Source organism: Aristolochia californica, unplaced genomic scaffold (genome assembly GCF_029961685.1).
Source record: "Aristolochia californica isolate CCGP_79_NKW_82.1479 unplaced genomic scaffold, dmAriCali1.0.hap1 SCAF_13, whole genome shotgun sequence".
NCBI classification, from domain to species: Eukaryota; Viridiplantae; Streptophyta; class Magnoliopsida; order Piperales; family Aristolochiaceae; genus Aristolochia; species Aristolochia californica.
In genome coordinates, this window is record NW_027181804.1 from 622,730 (window position 1) to 643,055 (window position 20,326).

The following is a 20,326-nucleotide window of genomic DNA, read 5'->3' on the forward strand; positions in this document are numbered from 1 at the left end:
GGACAATTTTAAGTTTACAGCTAACAGAAATGGAGAGAAAGTAATTGAGAAAGTTAAAATTAACATCCATTACCCAGGATAAGTAGACCCAAATGTTCTACATCTTTCAACTTGACACTTGAGAAAGACAATATTTATTCACACAAAAATCTTCACATTTGATTTTGCTACTATCTGACAAGTGGTATACAGCAATATGTACACAAAGAAAAGAAAATGGCTACAAACACAAGAGCGTATGACCTTTGTTGCTGAAACTGTATGGGAGCTAGCTCATTGGGTTCAAGCACACTCTTGCCACAACCACAAAACTCAAGCATCTCCAAGTCCCAACCATCTCTCAAGCCAAACGTTGACACTGAGCACCAACAAGTGAATCTCACTCTTGTACACCATAAGTATCTTGCACCACCAATAGGAGCATAACTTCAGGTATTGTCTTAATATAGAGGATCATGAATGGATAAGAGAGGCTCCTTGTGCATAAGTACCAGAATGGAGTATAGTAGCTGAAATTGATTCTCCTTAGTGTTCACTACTAGAAAGTGGCTTTCTGGCATGTCTTGAGTTCTCATAGAGCTCTTCAAGAGAGTTCTCTACCTCAGGTCCACTGGAAGAACAGTTATGAAAGTCCCTGGCCTGTTAACTTGACCAAAAACATCTGAATAGAAATCGTTGTAGTTAAGACACTCCCAGAATCGTGAAAGGCCAAATTCTGCATGTTTTGGAGACTTCATATAGCAGAGATACAAGTCTTTTAAGTGTTTCTCAAAGGAGGCTTTGATAATAAAAACCTGCAGCAGACATATGAAGTTTCTTGTAGTCAATGTCATGTCACAGTGTAGAAAGACAGAAGTTTATGAAGGTTTTAGCCTCTCCGTGGTTAAAGATAGCTAGTCTCATCCCATTTGTCAGAAGTGTATGAGTTGATCAGGATAATTGATCTAGTAGACACCACTATATTATTCTAGATTGACAATCTTTGTCATTTCGGCAGTCATTTGATTTTATGAATAAAGGACAATGTCTAGCCTGTCTTTGGTTTCAGACTTGACATTTCAAAGAACATTCAGGGAGTCAGAAACTACAGTTAAAAACAAGAAACTACTGCAAGAGATCCAGGTGTTAGCCATTCAGTCGTCAGTGCCTAGACCCACACTCTTCTCTTTGCTACTTATGGGCTGCAAGGGGATTGTTTCCCCATTTCTAAAGTTAGGAAAAGTGAGCATCTAAGAAACACTAAACTAGATCTTTCATGTAAAACATCACTTATCTAGTATCTAGATTTTGATTATTACCACAGAGAAAACTCTATTTTCTATAGTCACAGAATTTCAAGTTTTCCATTGTTAAAATGATAATAATAACCAATATTCTCAATTAGTAATTTCTTTTTCCTTTTTCTGTCAACATACACAAAGCTATAATAAACCAAAATGAGCAAATACAACAAATTAAGCACATAGTGATATAATTTTTTTTATGAAATCATAGTGATATCAGTTTATTAACATTTGCAAGGTAAATGTTTGGACTGGTTCTATGCTGAAACAAAAGCTTTGGTCTTTTTTGGCTGAATGCAAATAACATAAATAAGAGATGGAACATACCTGAGAAAAATTTATCAGAGAAAGTGGCGATGTACCTTGCCCCAGTGATATGTCTTTCCAATCACTTCTGGCAAAACATGATTGGAAGTCCAATGAACACTGGAATATGCCTTCAATGATGCTAGCCACATATTTTGTCTCAGGAGACAAGAAAGATCTAGCAGGTAGTGTCAAATAATATAAAAAGAAACACTGTTACTACCACAAAGAAAAATTGTAAAGCAACCTCATACATATATGTGGACCGACAGAAACTTCCATATTTTAAAAATAAATCCATGTAAACTTGAACTCAAAGAAATGAGTTTCTAAGATCCTTGGGATAATTTGTAAATAAAGACTCTTCAGATACTGTATTTCCATATACAGCCACTTAGATGCCTTATATACAAATATGACCCATTTTTAGATATAGCCCTCTAAACCTTAACAGAATGTTCAAGGAGATGTATAATTATCTATTTAATAGCTTCATTGGTAAATATAATTTTTTTTAAAAAGAGAGAGACAGAGAGAGGAGAGCATCTTTTTGTCTTCTGCAACCTTCTCACTCGTCAATGAAAGGAAGGCTTCATTTAAAATATAACATCCAAGAGGCCTTTGGGATGATGATTGGATGGGAAGGTTTCAGGTGTGAGGTCTTGGGTTCTTGTCTCACCATGGTATGGGGTTCAACTTTTAAAAAGAAAAGTCCATATCAAATATGGTATCGAATACTACTATTTTGAAAATTAGCCTGACATTCAAGAGACATTTAGGAAACTTATACATGGAATAAAGACCCAACAGCATTACGACAAGGATAAAAATGCTACCAGCAAACCATTATTTTTTATCATATGGCACTTAGTGTCAAACGCCTAGCCAGTACAACCCAAAAGACCGGTCGGTTAGGTGCGGAAAGCAAAGTATTTAACCCAGGACCACAAACTCTAACACCCACCGTTCCCGATCGACCTCCACGTCGGCCCACGCTAGCGGCCCACACTAGTCTGAAAACTAGGTCGCCCCTTCCGGGATTCGAACGTGGAACGTGGTGCTTGGCTCTGATACCATGTCAAACACCTAGCCAATACAACCCAAAATACCAGTCTGTTAGGTGCGGAAAGCAGAGTATTTAACCTAGGACCACAAACTCTAACACTTAGGACTATGGGAGATTTTTATTCTATGGCCCATGCAAAAATTGGAGAAATAGCAAACAACCTTCTAATTTATGAAATGCATAATTAGATGAAATGCAAGCTTAAAAAAAGTAGCTCTTTTGCAGCCCTTGGCAAATAAATCATGCACATCTTTAAAAACTCACATATGCAAAGAATCAACAAGATAAGACATATGCACCAATTCCAGGTCCAGCATATCTTTGACCTAGAAAATAAAGAAATAGGAAAAATAAAAAATTAGATTACATGCACATAAAACTTTTCCAACTAGCCATTGAACTAATGAAGTGTTACACTGGCTTAAATACAAACAACATAGAATAAAACAGGGCTAAATACATAAACATCCCTAGGATTTAAATATTTATGTACTTCTATCCACTTCCATGAATTAACCCTAACCATTGCATTGAAAAGCCAAAATACCCCAAGTACAAACGTTGCTAAGATACGACCTAATGAACTCACTAGTTCCAATGTGGCTTATTGCCCCATCCAACACTTTTAAAGTGAGTCTGTAACTTCAATGTAGATTCATTTAGGTGGACTTCACCTCATTTGTGCAAAGCTCAGCAAAGTGGAATTCTATAGATCCCCATTTATATGAAAGGCAATAGCCTCGTGCAAGGCTATTTTTGACTTTTCAATGTAATGGTGAGGATAATCGTACATCAGTTGTGAAATCTAAGAACAAGTGCTAGACTTCTCTGCTCTAGACTTAAGCATTTGAGCTGAATGCCTTTCAGGAACTTCAAAACAGGGGGTGTGAAAGTAATTTCGGTAATGCTCCAGGGGATGCATGTAAATATTAAAATTCCAGGGCTTACATAAGAAATTAAGTTAGATTCTATAAGCATGTATATGAATAATATAATAAAAGCCACAGACTATTTCAGGACTAGAAGCACAAGAACTGAACCTGGTGTGTAAGGGATTGAAGAAACCTGAACCAAGACACATGTGACAATTGCGACAGCACATATTGATGTAATGCAGATACAAAGTGATTTATTTGTTGCCTGAAAAACACGGCAGAACAATGTCAAAGCAATTTCTTGAAAAATAAAAATAAAAGTGGGAAGAGAGAGATTGAAGAATCATTTTAATATAGAAATACCTTCTGATAAGATCCGAAAATTCCAAAAGAAATACAAAATGAAGTTCAAGATATGGATACTACTTCTTGGAAATTCTCAAAATAATCCTATTCTTCAAGCAATGGACTCTATTTCCAGGAAACAATTAAAAAAAAAACTCTGATGGTCATACAGTTGACTATGTGCATAACAGGAAATTCTACAAAATATATATCCACGTCAGCTTACTAAGTGACAAGATGGTAATCAAAGCCATCTTTTGGCTTTCTTTTGTCTTTTTTTTTCAACGGCAATCTTCCAACCAACCAAAACAAAGAGAAACAAAACCAAAAAAGGTATCTGATTGAGATATGAAATGCAGCCTCACAGGTATGCAGCACAAGAAGCATTCCACCAGAAAAGTATGATAAAATATGTAATATTACTTTTATTGACTACAATTCCTACAGTCCTGGTTTTTAATATAATTTCATGTGTCTGGAAATTACAAAGTCGTCCAAAGGTAATTCATTTTATCTGGATAACGGCCCATGGGAAGATTCTTACTTGTGATGATTTAGCACAGAGATGGCTAAGTAGTTATGAATAGTTTTTTGCAAATTTTGTGCAATTAGGGATCACAATGGGGTAGTTAAACTTACTTTATTAGGTGGGTGCAATTGACATGTGTAATGCAGTTGAAGCTAAAACCAGAGCTCTTTCTCAGGGCATACAGTTTTACATCCAAAAATTTTCTAACCCTCTTGTGGTTTAAGGAGAGTCTTTTGCAGTCATTTCATGGTTTTCTCGTTCCTGTTGGGCAGCTACACCATTATTAAAATGAGATAGTGCATTTGCGCCAGGTATTGATGTTTCATGGAGTCACATTTTACAATCAACTACATTGCAGATAGTTTAGCTAAACCAGGTGTTTTTTACCTTATATTTCAGTTGGGGATTCTATTCCTTAGGGGGCAAAGGGCTTTCCTCTCCCTTTTTGTTGTATCTTTGTTTGTATTAATGAAGCACCATTTCAAAAAGAAAAGGAATAAAATGTAACCAGATATCTGCCTTCTAACCATATAGGTGCTTGCCATATCAAAGACCTCAGTACAAAGCCTGATTATGATTAAAACATATGACAAAGCCTGATTATGATTAAAACATATGGCAAAGCCTGATTATGATTATAGTATATGACTGAAGAAAATAGGTTACCAAGAGAAGTATGTACTATTGTAGAGCCTACATTATTCAAAAAGAACAAGATTGAAAGTCGTGGACAAACCACATCAACAAAAAATATTAGGAAAAATGAACTTTTGGATTTCAAGTACCTCACTTTCATCAGGATGTTGAAATATTTCCTTTCCTGAGCCTCTAGAATATTTTGTTGATGCATCAGATTCTGTAAATTAACATGGAAAAAAATTAACTAACTTGTGTTATCTATAAACCACTGAAGACAAACATGATATGGAGTATAGAATAACTCAGCGAAAAAATGGAATAAAAGAAGCTAGCAATGCCAAATACCTTAAATGAACACCACACATCATTTAAAGAGAAAACTGCGAGCTTGACTTTAGTCAGAAAACTGAATATCTCAGCATAAATTTTGAGGGCATCTGGGGTCAAAATGATGCTAATGGGCCAGTCCACTCGGTAACCCAAAGCTATAAAATCAAATGCATGGATGCCTATCAATTGTAAAAGATAAGTATCAGAAAATGTAAGAAGATTGTATTAAAGGAAAAAGCAAAAGAAATAAAATGATTGTTTGATGTACCACTGGCAGCAGATGAAAAGGGTATCTTGTCTTCCCCTTTCGTATAAACAAATAATCTGCCCTTGTGCTGGTCACTCTCACATGAAGACCTCTGCACTGCCAAATCTAAGAATCCCTGTATTTCTGATATTCTTTGCTTGCCCTCACATATATGCAACTTCTGCTCAAACACGACAATCAGGAAACCACAAAAGATGCCTTTAGTACAACAATCAAGCACAAAAAGAAAGATGAAGCAATTTGTCAGCAGCTATAATCTTTACAGAGATGGGCATGGCCATACGTGATGCCAAAGTGATCTAATGAAAGAATCTGCCCAGTCAGCCAACTCCATAAAATGGTATCGCCTCAAGGCCAACAGATGTCCTCGTAAGTCAAACCCTTCTTCAAGCACTTTTATAGTAAAGCTGCTAATGTACTTATATCTATATAGTTCAGGAAAAGAGACACCATGTATGAGCTTAAGCTTAATAGAAAATACAAAAGGAGACTTCAATCAACCAACTCTAAAATTTGATCTGCTTCCTTTTCTTCTTTTTTTTTTTTTTTTGAATGACAAAATTTATTAATTCATAAAATGAAAACGTGGTTTGCTTCACATGCACCTGTGCAGATAATATACAGAATTATAGGTTACCATGTTGCACTGTAGCATTTGAATCCAAGAAATGACATTGTAAGCGACATTCTAGATAAGATGCTGTAGCATAGGGTCCAAATCATAATTCCAAAGACTCTTACTCCATTTGCATCAAAATCATACCCTAGTTCAAATCAAGTATTTCACCACACTGTTTAGCAAAGCCAGGCACGTGTAAAAGAATGTATAAGCAGGGTACATAGATATGCACTAACACACTCAACTTTGACTAAAGTTCAAGGACTTAAGCCACATATAAATTCTACATTCTTGCACACTATAAATGCGAGCCCCAAGAATTACTTGATATAACTACTTTAAGTTATTAATTTGACCAAGTTAACTTGGTAATGATGATATCATCTCACTACCTAGTTTCATGACTTATCCATAACCCAGTGAGTCATCAAGTTCATGGTTGAACAAGTAACAAAAAATCTTTCATACAAAGTATCACAATCAAAAGGATACTGGAGCAAAATCTCCTGCACAATGCATCGATCAACAATAACATCAAGTGGTGTCTCAAATTCATCCACTGGCTTATGACTGTTCTTTCCAGTGTTCAAGTTATTTCTACCAGAATAATTCAGCAAGCTTTCCCACTTAGATCCACCAGAGGCAACTGTTTCAAAGAATTCTTGCTGAAAGGATTTTTCAAGATGTTTAACTTTTAAATCTGTGGATGACAGAACAGATTTATCTATTCCATCAGCTGGAATATAACCTTCCTTTTTTTGCTGTTCAACTACATATTTTGGAGCTTCCTTAACAATGGCGTTGAAAGAAGAACCATTTCCAGGAAGTTCAGCTTGAAATCTACAGCCAAGGCTGGAATTTGAAGAGATTCCATAGATCCTACTGGGATCCTCCAGTGAGGTAAAATCAAAATATGGAAGGAAAGCATTTTTATAATCCATAAGATCTCTTTCCTTCAAGTAACATGACATATCAGACCTAGCTTCTTTTGTCAGCATTGGGTTCACGCTTAAAGTTTTGTATTTAAGTAGGAAATTTCTTGAGGGGCCAAAGAAATTTTCAGTCTCGAGTAGATTATTTCCCTGCTCTGTATCAAAGTTCTTGAAATCAGTCACTTCGGTTAAATATGACCCTTCACTTTTGAAGATAAATGTGCTTCCTCCATATTGACTTATGCCAGGGAGTTGGAACTCCCCCTGACTAAAGCGCAGTTCTTCATCAGCAGAATGCGGGTTTTTCAGAAGCCCTTCAAGTGGCTGGCCATAACCAGGCTGATCCACACCTTCTGACACTCTGAAGCCATGTAAATTCCCAAAAGGATCTTTCCTCACGTCAAAAAAATTTTGTTTACAAGTTCTTTCAGTTGCACATTCTGAACTAAGCAGCCTCTCACTAGCAGAACAGTTTTGAGTAGAAAATTTTGCTGGCCAACCAGATTTGCATAAATTTCCTGATTTTGTTGCTGATAAAATATCATGTAGCTCTGCGGGTACCGCAAGGTTTCCTTTCTCTTCAAAACTATCCATAGATGAACATTCTGAAGACTCTAGATCTTCAGACAAAAAAGAGAAGCCATCTGATGCACTTGACGTATCATTTGCCTTGACACCAGCAGCCCTGCTACAACTTTTTAGTCAGGGTCTACAAACAAATTAATTATAGAGGGTCTTTATGACCACCAAAAAATACAACCAAATACAAGAACTTACAAGTTTTTGACTCCCTGGAAGTAAGCTGGAGGAAAATCCAAATCTCCATCCATTATCAATGGCCTAGGTATGCTAGTTAGTGGAATTACCTGCAACAAACGGAAGAAAGTTACCCCAAATGGAAACTTAGAGAAAATAAACACTACCAGTAACAGAAGAAAACATCAAATGATAAGACAATAATGATATTGAGAACTAGTATGGGGAAACCCTGACCGGTAAGCAGTAACTGGTTATGATAAAGTGCATGAGGCAAGCATCCAAGTAACCAAACCACCATTGTTTCCACTAATAACTATTTTAAGAGTGAGGAAAAGGGAGGGGCGGAGGTGTTTGAGGGGAAGGAATCCCTCTAGGTAAGGCAACCATTTCTCCTTTCCATCAATAGAAAGGAATTGTGAAAGAAGGTGAAAAGAAGGCCAAGTAGAGACAGCAACAGGGTAAGTTAAATGGGGAATCCACGCTGCTTAAAGCAGGAACAGAGTTGGCTAGAAAACCATGCTGAGTTTTGGAAAGGGACAGTCAGCCAAGCAAACCCCTCCTTTTTTATCTCTCTGTGACGGTGCAGAGAAGCAAGAAGGGAGGTCGGTGAGTGCGCTCTCCCCCCATCTTTCCCTCTCCTTTTTGAAACCGAGAGGAGACAGAAAGAAAGGGGGTCTTCCCCCTCCATTTCTACCCCTCTCTGCAACTCAGAAGAGACCAAAACGGGAGGGGCACCCACTGCCCCCACTCCTGCCACTGGTGTGAGAGGGAAAGGGCTCAGATGGGACAACGTTAGGTGGGGATAAGGTTGACAGGTGGGACATTGAGGCAGGGTAAGGAAACCTGACCCCAACCCCACTCATTGCTATCCCTAAAGCCAAAGGTGGAATGCTTTGCACTCAACTGGACATACTTTTTTGTGTGCACAAGAGACTTTGAAATCTTTCATATTCTATTTCATCATCATCCAGGCAAGTCACCACCACATGAACAGACAAGATTTTTCTCACAAAAATTTAACACAAATTGCTCAGTTCTAATATCATGAATGCCAAAAAGAGAACTCCCACTGAATTTAAAACAGCTTTTATATGACATTATTTTATAGTTACAAAACTAAAGGTAATCAGATGCAAAAGGAGTCTTACACTAGAATTCATCTGCCAACATCTGATATTCAGTCTAGGAAGAAGATTACTTAGCTTTTCCTGCATTAAATTGTACATTCTTTCCCTCTTAAGCACCATTGCATCCATGTCTCTTTTGATAAAAGTTAGTGGAAGAAGAGATAATGCATGATCACATGAGGAATCATTCCAATAAGGAAGAAACTCTTCCATATTTGACAGAGAAAAAGACATATCGGAGCCTTCACCATAACTTTGGTCTTCAGTGATGACACAATTACACATATTCAGAAGTTTCACAAGCACTTGAAGTTGCTGACCAGCTCGGAACAGAGGAAGGCAAACATCTTTCAGAAAGCAAGGGACTGCAGTTCCATCTCTTTCCTGTTGCAAACAGGCAGATTGTTAAATTGGATGAAAGCCATAAGAAAGGTTAGGAAGCACCTTTCATATCAAAACAGTCAAAGACCCAATAATATGAAAATAATGTTGTTTCCAAATGATAAGAGTCTAAAAAGTCCATAGCAGCCAACAAAAGAAGGGACAATGAGATTAGTAACTACCAGGTTGAAGAATACCAAATTTTATATAAGAACAGCTGCTGTACTGTCACAGCCAACAGGTTTGTGGAAATAAACTGAACCCTAAAGTTCTTTTAGGCTTTATCCAATGCCAACTTTGGCCTGCTCTCTTTCCTGGCTGAACCTGGTCTGCCATGGGTCAATTCTAAAGTCCAGGTATGCACACAGAGATGTGAAAAAATAAATGAATGCATCGCCAAGATTTTGGCCCGTAGCAACATTTTCAACTTGGAATCAACCCATTTCTGACAGCCTTGAGTAAAACTGCAGACTTGCCCAATGAGGGACATGGCTGAGAAAAGAACTTTACCCTGACTGCACATAATTTAGAGCTTCTTATAAATAGAAATTAATCATCAAAAGTTGAAAAGGGATAATGTTACCTTTGTTGATGTTAATGAATTAGTGCTGTAACCAGGAGTACCATGAAAGATGGATTCTGATTCCTCAAAACATTCAACGATAAACTCCTTATAAGGATCATCAATGCTTGCTCTATATATCCATGACTTGATGAAACCACAATATGGCTCACATGAGCGAACAAAAAGAAATTTCAGCAGTGCACGGTGAACCGGATCAGCATCCTAAAATAAAATTTAAAAATCATTAGATGGATTTAGAAACCAATCATAAGCATAAACTTTTTTAACAGGAAGAACCATTGCCACAAAATAGATTCTGCTAGCACTTTTTAAAGAGAGAAAACAACCAACACCATTTCAGACCGCAGATTCATGTAAGAATTTTTTATCCATAAACAAGAAGAGAAGCACAAAGGGTGGTCTTCTTCTACTGTGAGAAAAATTAGAAAATAGTTTAACTAATTTTTTATCCACGACTGATAAGAAATTTGGCTCTGTTCTGTTACCAATCTCCTCAGCTTGCTAAATTATTAGAGAAACACTATGTGATCTACCTCATTTCAAAAGAAATCTATTTGTCAGTTTCCAAGGTATATTATTACTCCTTGAATGTTTTTTGGACATTATTGCTCATGCTGGGTCCAAACTTCCATGCTCAACAATTCAACGCAACAAATTAGGCTAGATTTGGAAGTAGCTCAACAGTCACTAAATTAACAGCTTTTACAGCTTCAGTTTACCGGGTTATTTAGAAATTTTCTGTTCTTCTTATGTGTTTGAAATAAAACTTTTTTTAACTAAAAAATAATATTTAATGATTTATGTCAACACAGTAAAATGAAAATGCCACATCAACTGATGGACATAAGTACAACAATAACGAAATAAAAAAAAAAAATTGGAGAGAGAGAGAGAGACCTCAAACATAACATAAGTTGGCATACAAACACACATATGGAACAGTTCAATGGGCTTACTCGGAGCTGAATGTATAAGTATGTTAACAGGTCTGCTCCTCTAGGAAAGTTATTAAGGTGTCCAGCCATTTCAGCATGCAAATCTTCCCCAAGAGACACCAGATTAGAATTCGTAAACATGCAAATATTTCCCAAGGCTTCTATTTGATTTTGCAATTCCTTTGTGTGCAGATAGACTTCTAGCACAGTGATTTCAGAATGCACAACATTCATGAGACAACCCCCTCCATTAGAGACTTGTTCTGGTCCACTCTTCCTTGAACGCCTTAGTTGTACAGATGACTGCAACGAATTTAGAGCACAGAGATATTCTTCTAGTATTTTGCTAACTGCAACAGCAAATGCTTGATTAACAAGACTAAATGGAGGATGGATACTGGTTTCTTCCTCTCTGCCTCTGCAAACTTTAGCCACTTTCAAGCCAAGACAAAAGTCTACAAAACTGCGAAGGAAGAGATGCACCAAACCCAAGTTGCCCACTGATTTAAGAATCCTTGCCAAGGCATATGTACTTGATGATCGATGCCACAAATTCGGAACTCGATGGAAAGTTCTATCTGATGGATTGGAACAAAATGCATCCGAAAGCTTTTCAATACTATATAGTGCAGATTTAACACCTTGTAATGCATTGATTACCAACCTCACCAAATCAGCCTCCTGCAAAAAAAGAATTTGATAACATTTTCATATGAAAGGGAGAAGCTGACATTTCAGTGATATCTAGCAGAAGAAGACAGATCAAGAATGAAAGAAACTGAACTAGAACATGAACTCCAACACTTTATAGTTCAATTAGCAGCCCCGAAGCAGAGAAAAAAACACCAACGAGAAAATTTGGCTACGTTTTCAAGTATACTCGGTTAGTGACCAAATTAACTAGTTGGTACATTCAGTAACAGACTGACTCGATACGTGAATGTAGTCTATCTACTGTTGATTTTTACAAACAAAATAAGTTTAATAAATAGGATAGACCCTAGCATGAAGTAATAGCTACATTTCTCGCTCGGGAAAGAGGCACTAGCCTGGGACCTAGAAGTTTAGATTAGAAAGAATAAAGAAGAACCAGCAGTCTGCACCTTACTCGTCCTAAAATTATCAGATATCAGAGGTGACCACACATAATTGAGGAATGTCATTAATTAATAATAAAAGATGAATCCCGTATTGGAATACCACAAGACCATGCCCTACGGCCAGGGAATTTTTGCAACGAAGATAAAGCAACGATCGGTCTGAATTATTATGAGACTTACACCATTCAAACGTAAGAAAGTGCGAGAGTAAAACCACTCGTGATTCGCATAAAAGTGAACCTTGGCGCAAATGTCATATCATAAAAGACGAATCACCAAAGGAACTTAAATAATGAAAATGAAAAATCATCTCTACTGTAATTCAATGTGCATTTGAAGGAAATCAACAAAACAATGAAAAAAATTAAAAAAATTGAACAACAAACGCAGGAGAATACTTATTCTAACTCACCGAGACAGTCGAAGGATCATACGCCGGCTCCGTACGCGTGGAGCTGGAATAGCCCCAACGACCTGCTCCGCTTTCCGATGCAATCGATTCCCACGGCCTCGGCGGAAGCAAAGGCTCTTCTAGCTTGAGATCTCGCATCAGAGATGACAAACTCGAGGAGGACGCCATTAGCAAGATTATAAGAACATGGATTCGTTGATGACAGTTGCCACTTCCTAGTCGTCAGTGCACTCTGCTCACGAATTCTGAAATTGAAGGGGGGAAAGGGCGAAAATGGACGCCAATATTTATTTCCCGCGCTTCGGGTCTCCGGCGAAGCCAAGCCGAGAGAATAATATATGTGGGCCCATCAACTGGACCCACTGGTGGGGACAGTGATTGGGTGGATATTACGGGTCGGTCGAGGCCATACCGGGAAGATCCGAGCAGAACCGGTTCGATTAGGCCTCGATCAAATCTGGATTGGACGTCCTTCTCGGTTGAACTCCAATATAGAAAATTTTCTAACGCATTGGATATGGGTTCGAGCCAATTCAGGGTAGGCGGAGAAATCGGTAAGTATAACTTCTATAACGTGTTATTTTTTATTTTTCACGTGTATCCAAATAAGAGAAACTATATTTATCTTCCGTTTTCTCTTTCATTTTTCATGTGCATCCAAATAAGAGAAAATAAATAGTTTTCATTTCTTTTTTCTCCCTCTTTTTGTGTTCCAAACACAACCTAAAGGGCATGTTTGGAACCTGCATAAAATAAAATAATAAAAGGGAATAAAAAGTTATTTTCTGTTGTTTGGTTGAGGGAAAATCACTGGAAAAATTAAAAGAAATAGAAACTTGAGATAAATTTTTAATTATCAAATTTTTAAAATATTAATATTTTTTTATTATTATTTTCTACGTGTATCCAAACAAAATAAAATATATATCTCTTCCACTTTGTATATCATAGACGTCCAAAAAAGAAAAAAAAATCTTATTTATTTATTTTTCTCTTCCTTTTTTCTTTTCGCTCCACTTTCTATGTTCCAAACACAGTCTAAATCTTAAACCTCGAATTACCTTATCATTCTGGCATATAATTTCTAAAAATCAAACAATTTAGATGGAAAAATAGGGTTTAGGGTTTAAACAAGACATTTTTTTAATAGTGAGCATCTTGGATTTTTTAAATAGTCATGCCTGTGCAATTTAAAATCTTAAAACATCTACAGTATTTTCTCAAAATCGGCCTATAATTTTTTACGATTATTATATACATAAAGGACGTAACATGGCCACCCAATCGAAATGCCTAATCTGTATATATTCCCCTTTACACCATAATGTTGAGTTAATATGTGACTTAATTAGAACAACTTAGATTTGGGAAGGTGGATGGTGAGGTTAGGAATCTTGACTTTCCTTCCTACCTCTGCTTTGTCGATAATATGTGTTTTTTGTACCATTTCGAACAGGTTTTTACCTTTTTAAAGCTTAAAGAAAGTGAACTTCACAGCGAAGTGAATTTTTCCTCCATTTCCTCTATAACATATTTGTTTTTACAAGTGTCATTAATATAACAATAATTAGCACTACATAATAAAAGAAGAAAAAAGCATTTAAAATATAATATGATTATATTAATTTTCACATTGTTAATTTACTATGCTCCTTATTTTAATTTTGTAGGATGTATTACCTTGTGATTGAGTAAATACTAAATTTCAAAAAATGGATGTTATTATTTTTTATCTTAATTTTATATAATGTAAATAATAATTAAAAATACAAAAATAAATACAAAATACGAGCAAAGAGCCGTAGAAGGGCGTATTACAAATATGGGTGTTGTAAGCCACTTAGATTTACTTCTCCCAAAGATAAATTAAAATACAACCAATCCAATATGTTAATATAAAGGTATAATCTTTAAGTTTAAGACTTTTTACTGAATAAATTCTAGAAATAAACCCTTCCCTCAGGTCGGTTGATTCAGGTTGACTGAACCCTAATTTAGGGTTTAGGGTTTTAAAAAATCAAATAAAGTTATTGGGAAGTTTTAAAATTAAGCAGATTGTTATTTTTCTATCTAGCTAGTACACTATAAAACCACATTAATAATTAAGATTACCAAATTAAATGATAATGACAAATTATAGATAAATTTATTTAGGCACAAGACGTTCTTCAATAGAGGTTTCTTACTAACCTATATATATATATATATTATACGTGAAATTTTGCATAAAATGACACATAAAGACACCAAAGTGTCAAACCACAGGTGGCAACACGTGTTGATGCTGCCTTGCATGTGAAACACCATACTCTTCTCAATGTGTTTTGTATACATACCTTTTATGTAAATAATGATTTTTTTATTTTATATAACTTTTTATGTATATACAAACATATAATATACCTAAAATCTATTAAAATTTTGTGTCACACTGTCTCATATGTAACGGTGAGGTAAGAGTTAAACCTCACTTAAAAAGTCCCATATCTGCTTTGGGAAAGTTTCCACAGGAACGCGGCAGACAACACTGGAAAAGAAAAAGAAAATCCTTAGCTTTGGAAAAGAGTGTAAATCAAATAAAGAACCTGCGGCTTGCCCATGCAAGCGGGTAATCCATGAAGCGAAAATGGAAGAAACAAATCAAACCCAAACTTTAAGAAATCAAACAAGAATCATTCCATCAGCAACCTTAAAGAGAACCTCTGTAATGGGTCTCTGGCGAAGTATATATAAACCCTGGAACTGCTTCAGATCTCCATCAATACTTTCGAGCTCAGCAGAAGCAGAGGCAGAAGAGAAAAGGGCAACGGACACCAGAGAAAGGAAAGATTACCATGGATGCCGCTGGTCGATCAAACTCCGGGCGCGTGTATGAAGATCTCCAGGTCCAAGCCAGCTGGGTCCGAGAGACCGAATCAAACACGCTGCTCATCGATCTTCCTGGTATTTTTATTTTTATTTTTTCCATTTGATTTTTTTTTTTTTGGAATCCTGAGACGATCATGAAGATGGTCAGTTTGCAGCAGATGTCCAATGGGTTTTTGAGATTTAGCACGAGCGTGTCTGGATTTGCAGGATTCAAGAAGGAGCAGCTCAGGGTTCAGCTAGACAACATCGGCAATCTCAAGATCAGCGGCGAACGCCTGGTGACCGATAACAAATGGACCCGTTTCCGCAAAGATTTCCGAATCCCAGAAAACTCCAACCTCAACAGTGTCCGAGCTAAATTCGAGAAAGGAACTCTCTACGTGATCATCCCCACAACGATCACCCAAATCATTCCTCCTCCCCAACACTCACCACCATCACTGAACCCGACCCAAAAGTACGAAATGGAGAAGAAGACAAAAGAAGAGGCCGTTATTAATGGCCGGCAAACCGAAGAAAAGTGGAAGCAGCCATCTCCCAAGGCCGACTCCAGGAAAGTCACGGCTGGCAAAGAAGAAAAGGGTGCGCCAGCGGCGGGGCAGAAGGCAGGCGCTCCGGGGCCTAGCTGTAAGCTGGGGAGGGCTGGACTGGTGCAAGGGCTATTGGCGAAGAAGCCGAACCTGTTGGTGGTGAAAGTGGTTTCTTTCTTGATGGTAGTGGGGATTGGAGTGTATGTGGCTTATAAGTATAAAGCCCCCACATGGGAGAGAAATCAAAATTGATAAAAAGCTTACTAATTCACGGGGGCTGCTGAATCATGTTTATTATTTCACTTTTGGGGTTGGAATTCATATTTGAAATGTACCAAAACATGAACATGAACATCATTTTCTAATTGAAAATATCACAAGTATATGTGCACCACTTAACTCAACTTAATTCTTGCCCTTCATCAATAAATTATGGTTTTGCTTATCGAAGTTGTAACGTAAAAAAGGCACCAACCAAATTAACTAACGAAATTTTAGCTGACAAAAGTCAAATTCTTATATTCATTAGGAATGTGTTAATTATTTAAGTTGGGATTCATTGTATTAAAATGAAATAAAGTAATATTAACATTAAAATTGATAATCATGTATAATTCAAGATAAATGTTGAAAAAAGAGTAATAGTGTGATGGTTTAGGGTTTATCATTTTTGTAGGAGGATAAATTCTTATACTAATTCATATATGGGGTCGTTCACTAATCGTGTTAATAGAAACCATACGTAAGAAATAGAATTGCAAAAAAAGAAAAATTGCTAGTGTTGGTCTCACTTTTATGGAAGGAAATTTTTTCGTTTTAATTCGTTTTACCCTAGAAAAAGTTAAAAGGGAAAAAATGAGTTTTCTATTGCTTGAATATTAAATAATATGGCAAATAAACTAAGAAGGCATAAATAAAAAAATTAATATTGATCAAAGAATTTTTTTTGCCGATTAGAAACTTTAAATGGGAAATTTGGTTAAAAATAATTTTCCTATGATAAGTCACAAACGGTTCGTTGTTGTTGGAAGTATACAAATATGTCATATGCATAACTAAGTTGAAATAAAACTACCTCATTAAAGTTATTAACCGATCTTAATATGGCTTAATGACTAATTAGTAAGGATGTAAATTATCATGTTAATGGGACAAATATAAATTGAAATATCCATCCCCTTAAGCACTCGCTAACTCCATACCTAATTCAATTTGAGGCATCTCAATTAATTCAAATAAAACTAAGCACAAATTTTATACAAATAGATTAAATAAAATTATTGACATATTTAAATAGTTAGAATACATTATGAAGATAATTCCATGACAAGTACTTCTACAACTCTTTGATTACTTTTTATTCGTTCAATTACATGTTCTTCATTTATGTGTACAAGTTTCCTACCAAGGGTTTCCATAGAAGCACCTAACTGTGAGATGGTAATAAGAGTTGTCCAACAAAAGGCAAGTACGTTCAATCCATTTTTTTAAGATTTTGTTCCATGCATATCGTTTATTTACATGTACAAGTTTTTTCGATTACGATTTTCTAAAATGGACGACAATTGGATACCCTAGTTTAACCTAGTTAAAAACACATAGGTATTGTCTGTTCGAGCAATTTTCGATTACGATAACCCTAGTTATTGTCCCTTAGAACAATCTTTCCTAACAACAACACATATTTTCCTTAAAAAAGTAGATATATTAGTAGTCCCTAATTGGGAGGATGGTTTTTCATCTCGAAATTCATATATGGTGACTCAGACTGAGTTGGGTTTTGACTGTCTTATTGTGAAATGGTCGAGTTTGATCCTTGAACCAATCCATCGATTCAAAATTTGAGTCGAGCTAACATAGTTGAGTCTCGGTTCGACTCAGGCCTTAAAAAAACATGATTTGGAGCGGATGATCCCTTCCTTGAAAGAAGAGCACTGTAGATGAGAAAAGGCACCTTGAGCATCTCCATGGAAGAAGATCACCCATTACTGCAAAAACAATTCAAACCCAAACTTCCACTAATCAAAGAAGAATAATTTCAAACAAGAACAAAAAGAAAACTGCTATTGCAAGCAGAAAGAAGCTCAAGAACAGCAAAGCCATATTAGTTTCTACACAAAAGAACTTCAAAGGAAAAAACCATGGGAGCCGCCTGCAGAAGATTGTTCATGTCCTCTTACCATGATATCCAACCCTCATTAGATTGCGTCAGTGACAACGGAAGAGAAATTTTCTATATGAATCTTTTAGGTAAACTTCTCCCTCTCTCTCTCCCTCTTACCCAACAGAATAATTTGTTCTGATTACAGAAAATAATTTGTTTGTAGGATTTAAAAGAGAAGAACTCAGAGTGCAGCTCGACGATCACGGCAACCTCGAGATCAGCGGGAAGCGCCTGGTCAGCGAAAACAAGTGGATTCGTTTTGGGAAAAACTTTCAAGTGCACGCAAGTTACGATCTTAATGATGTTCGAGCCATATTCGAGCAGGAGGTCCTTTATGTTATCATTCCTACCGGTGGAGCAGCGTCGTCGTCGTTGTCGTCATCATCGTCATCGTCCCAACGTAAGCCACATGATGCTAAGAATACTCGAATGCATAATTAAACGACGAAGAGACGAAAGAACGATAGAAGAAGACCTGGGTGAACATAAGCAACTCCACGCGCATGATTGAAAACTGAAAAAGAATGAGACGAAGATGAGGGTTTCTTTTTTCATGTGAAGATTATTGAACAATTCAATATGAGAACTCTAAAACCTAAACCCTTTTACCTCGTAAGCAAGACATCTATGTGAAACCCCTATATATACCCTTTGTTCATACATGTGGTTCTCTTCTAAATGAATACCCCTGAATTTACTGTAAGTTTTCTCTTCTTATTTCTTATTTCATCTATGAATTTACATCGGTATTTATACACTAATAATTACAGTTAGATTCCGAAGTTGGTGTTACAGAGGACTTCTTCCTCTGTTTTTACGGATCTAGAAGACGACCCGACGGAGGAAGAAGTCCTTATCTGGAGGATCTCACGCCAACAGTCCCCCTCAAGTTGGTGCGTATAGATATCTGATACCTAACTTGCCAAGTGAGTTGTAGAAGTTCTTGTTACATACTACTTTTGTAAGTACGTCTGCCAACTGATCATCAAATTTAACAAATGGAAATCAAATTATCTTTGCCTCAAGGTTTTACTTGATGAAGTGTCGATCTACTTTCACATGTTTAGTCCGATCATACTGAACCGGATTAAGTGAAATATCAATAGCCACCTATTATCTCAAAATAAGTTCACCTCACAATTTGACCCAAAGCCAATTTCGGTTAATAATCTTTGAAGCCAGAGAAACTCACAAAGACCCTTAGCCATCCCACAAAACTCAACTTCAACACTCGATAACGCTACCACCTTTTGTTTCTTACTTCTTTAGGTAACTAGGTTCCCTCCAACAAAAGTAAAATAACCTAAGGTCGATCTTCTATCTAAAATATTCTCTGCCCAGTCAGCATCTATATAATCTTCAATCCTTAGGTGATGGTTTATTGAAAAAATGAGTCATTTCCCATGGGAGGACTTTAGGTATCAGAGAATTTGATTCACAACATTCATATGATCTTCACTTGGATGATGCATGAATTGACTTACTATACTAACGACATAGGAGATATCAAGTCGTGTATGAGAGCGATAAATAAGTTTCCCAACCAACCTCTGGTATCTTCCTTTGTTTATTGGCACTTGGTCTGGGTATTCTCCAAGCTTGTGATTTGGGATTATTGGGGTATCTGCAGGCTTACACTCCAGTAGTTCAACTTTTGATAATAGAACTAAGATATAATTTTTGTTGGGAAAGGAATACGCCTTGTTTGGACCTAACAACTTATTCCTATCAAATATTTGAGTCCTCCCAGATTTTTCATCTCAAATTTTGTTGCCAATTGCTCTTGAAGTCTTGTTATTTCTTCTGGATCATCTCCTATAACGATCATATCGTTACATACACTATCAAAGTTGTTACTTTACCTCGTCGATGCTTTAAGAATAGTGTATGATATGGGTTACTTGGTTTAAAACCATATTTTCGCATTGCCAAACTTAATTTCCCAAACCACACTCTAATACCATGTAAATTTTTTCTTCTTATATCTTATTTTATCTGTCGATTTACATTGGTATTTATACATTAATAATTACAATTAGATTTTGAAGCTAGTGTTACGGAGGATTTCTTTCTTTGTTTTTATGGATTTGGAAGATGACCCGACGGAGGTAGAAGTCCTCCTCTGGAGGATCTCACACCAACATTTACGTCATGTTGGAATGGACTATGGAAATGAACAACCCTGATTTTGTCTCGTGCTAAGATGCAACTCAAGAAACACTTTTGAGTTATTTCTTATGTTTTTTTTTTTTTAAAAATCTAAGTGTTTTCT

The 20,326-nt window shown here is 36.5% G+C and overlaps 2 protein-coding genes across 7 annotated transcripts; one reads left to right on the forward strand and one right to left on the reverse strand.

Moving 5' to 3' along the window:
• Positions 1–118: 118 nt before the first annotated feature.
• LOC137948678 (uncharacterized) lies at positions 119–12,727 on the reverse strand. Of its 6 annotated transcripts, XR_011111640.1 has the most exons (15): positions 12,493–12,727; positions 11,002–11,661; positions 10,043–10,246; positions 9,100–9,462; positions 7,970–8,058; positions 6,753–7,877; positions 5,925–6,066; positions 5,642–5,801; positions 5,389–5,552; positions 5,190–5,260; positions 3,696–3,795; positions 2,920–2,981; positions 1,611–1,767; positions 492–794; positions 119–402 (listed from the first exon to the last, which is right to left on the reverse strand). XR_011111640.1 is itself a non-coding variant. In XM_068794801.1 (14 exons), exons 1-14 carry the CDS (start codon positions 12,658–12,660, stop codon positions 597–599), a joined length of 3,573 nt encoding a protein of 1,190 aa, XP_068650902.1. In that variant the 5' UTR covers positions 12,661–12,727; the 3' UTR covers positions 119–596. The 6 variants fall into 6 exon arrangements, 5 of the variants coding, with proteins under 5 accessions (XP_068650902.1, XP_068650901.1, XP_068650903.1 ...); XM_068794801.1 differs by having other exon boundaries at positions 119–794; positions 1,611–1,677; XM_068794800.1 differs by having other exon boundaries at positions 119–794.
• A 2,599-nt stretch (positions 12,728–15,326) lies between these two features.
• LOC137948391 (inactive protein RESTRICTED TEV MOVEMENT 2-like) lies at positions 15,327–16,154 on the forward strand. Its single transcript, XM_068794473.1, has 2 exons — positions 15,327–15,435; positions 15,568–16,154. The coding sequence occupies exons 1-2, from the start codon at positions 15,327–15,329 to the stop codon at positions 16,140–16,142; spliced, it is 684 nt and encodes a 227-aa protein (XP_068650574.1). The 3' UTR covers positions 16,143–16,154.
• The last annotated feature ends 4,172 nt before the right edge of the window (positions 16,155–20,326 follow it).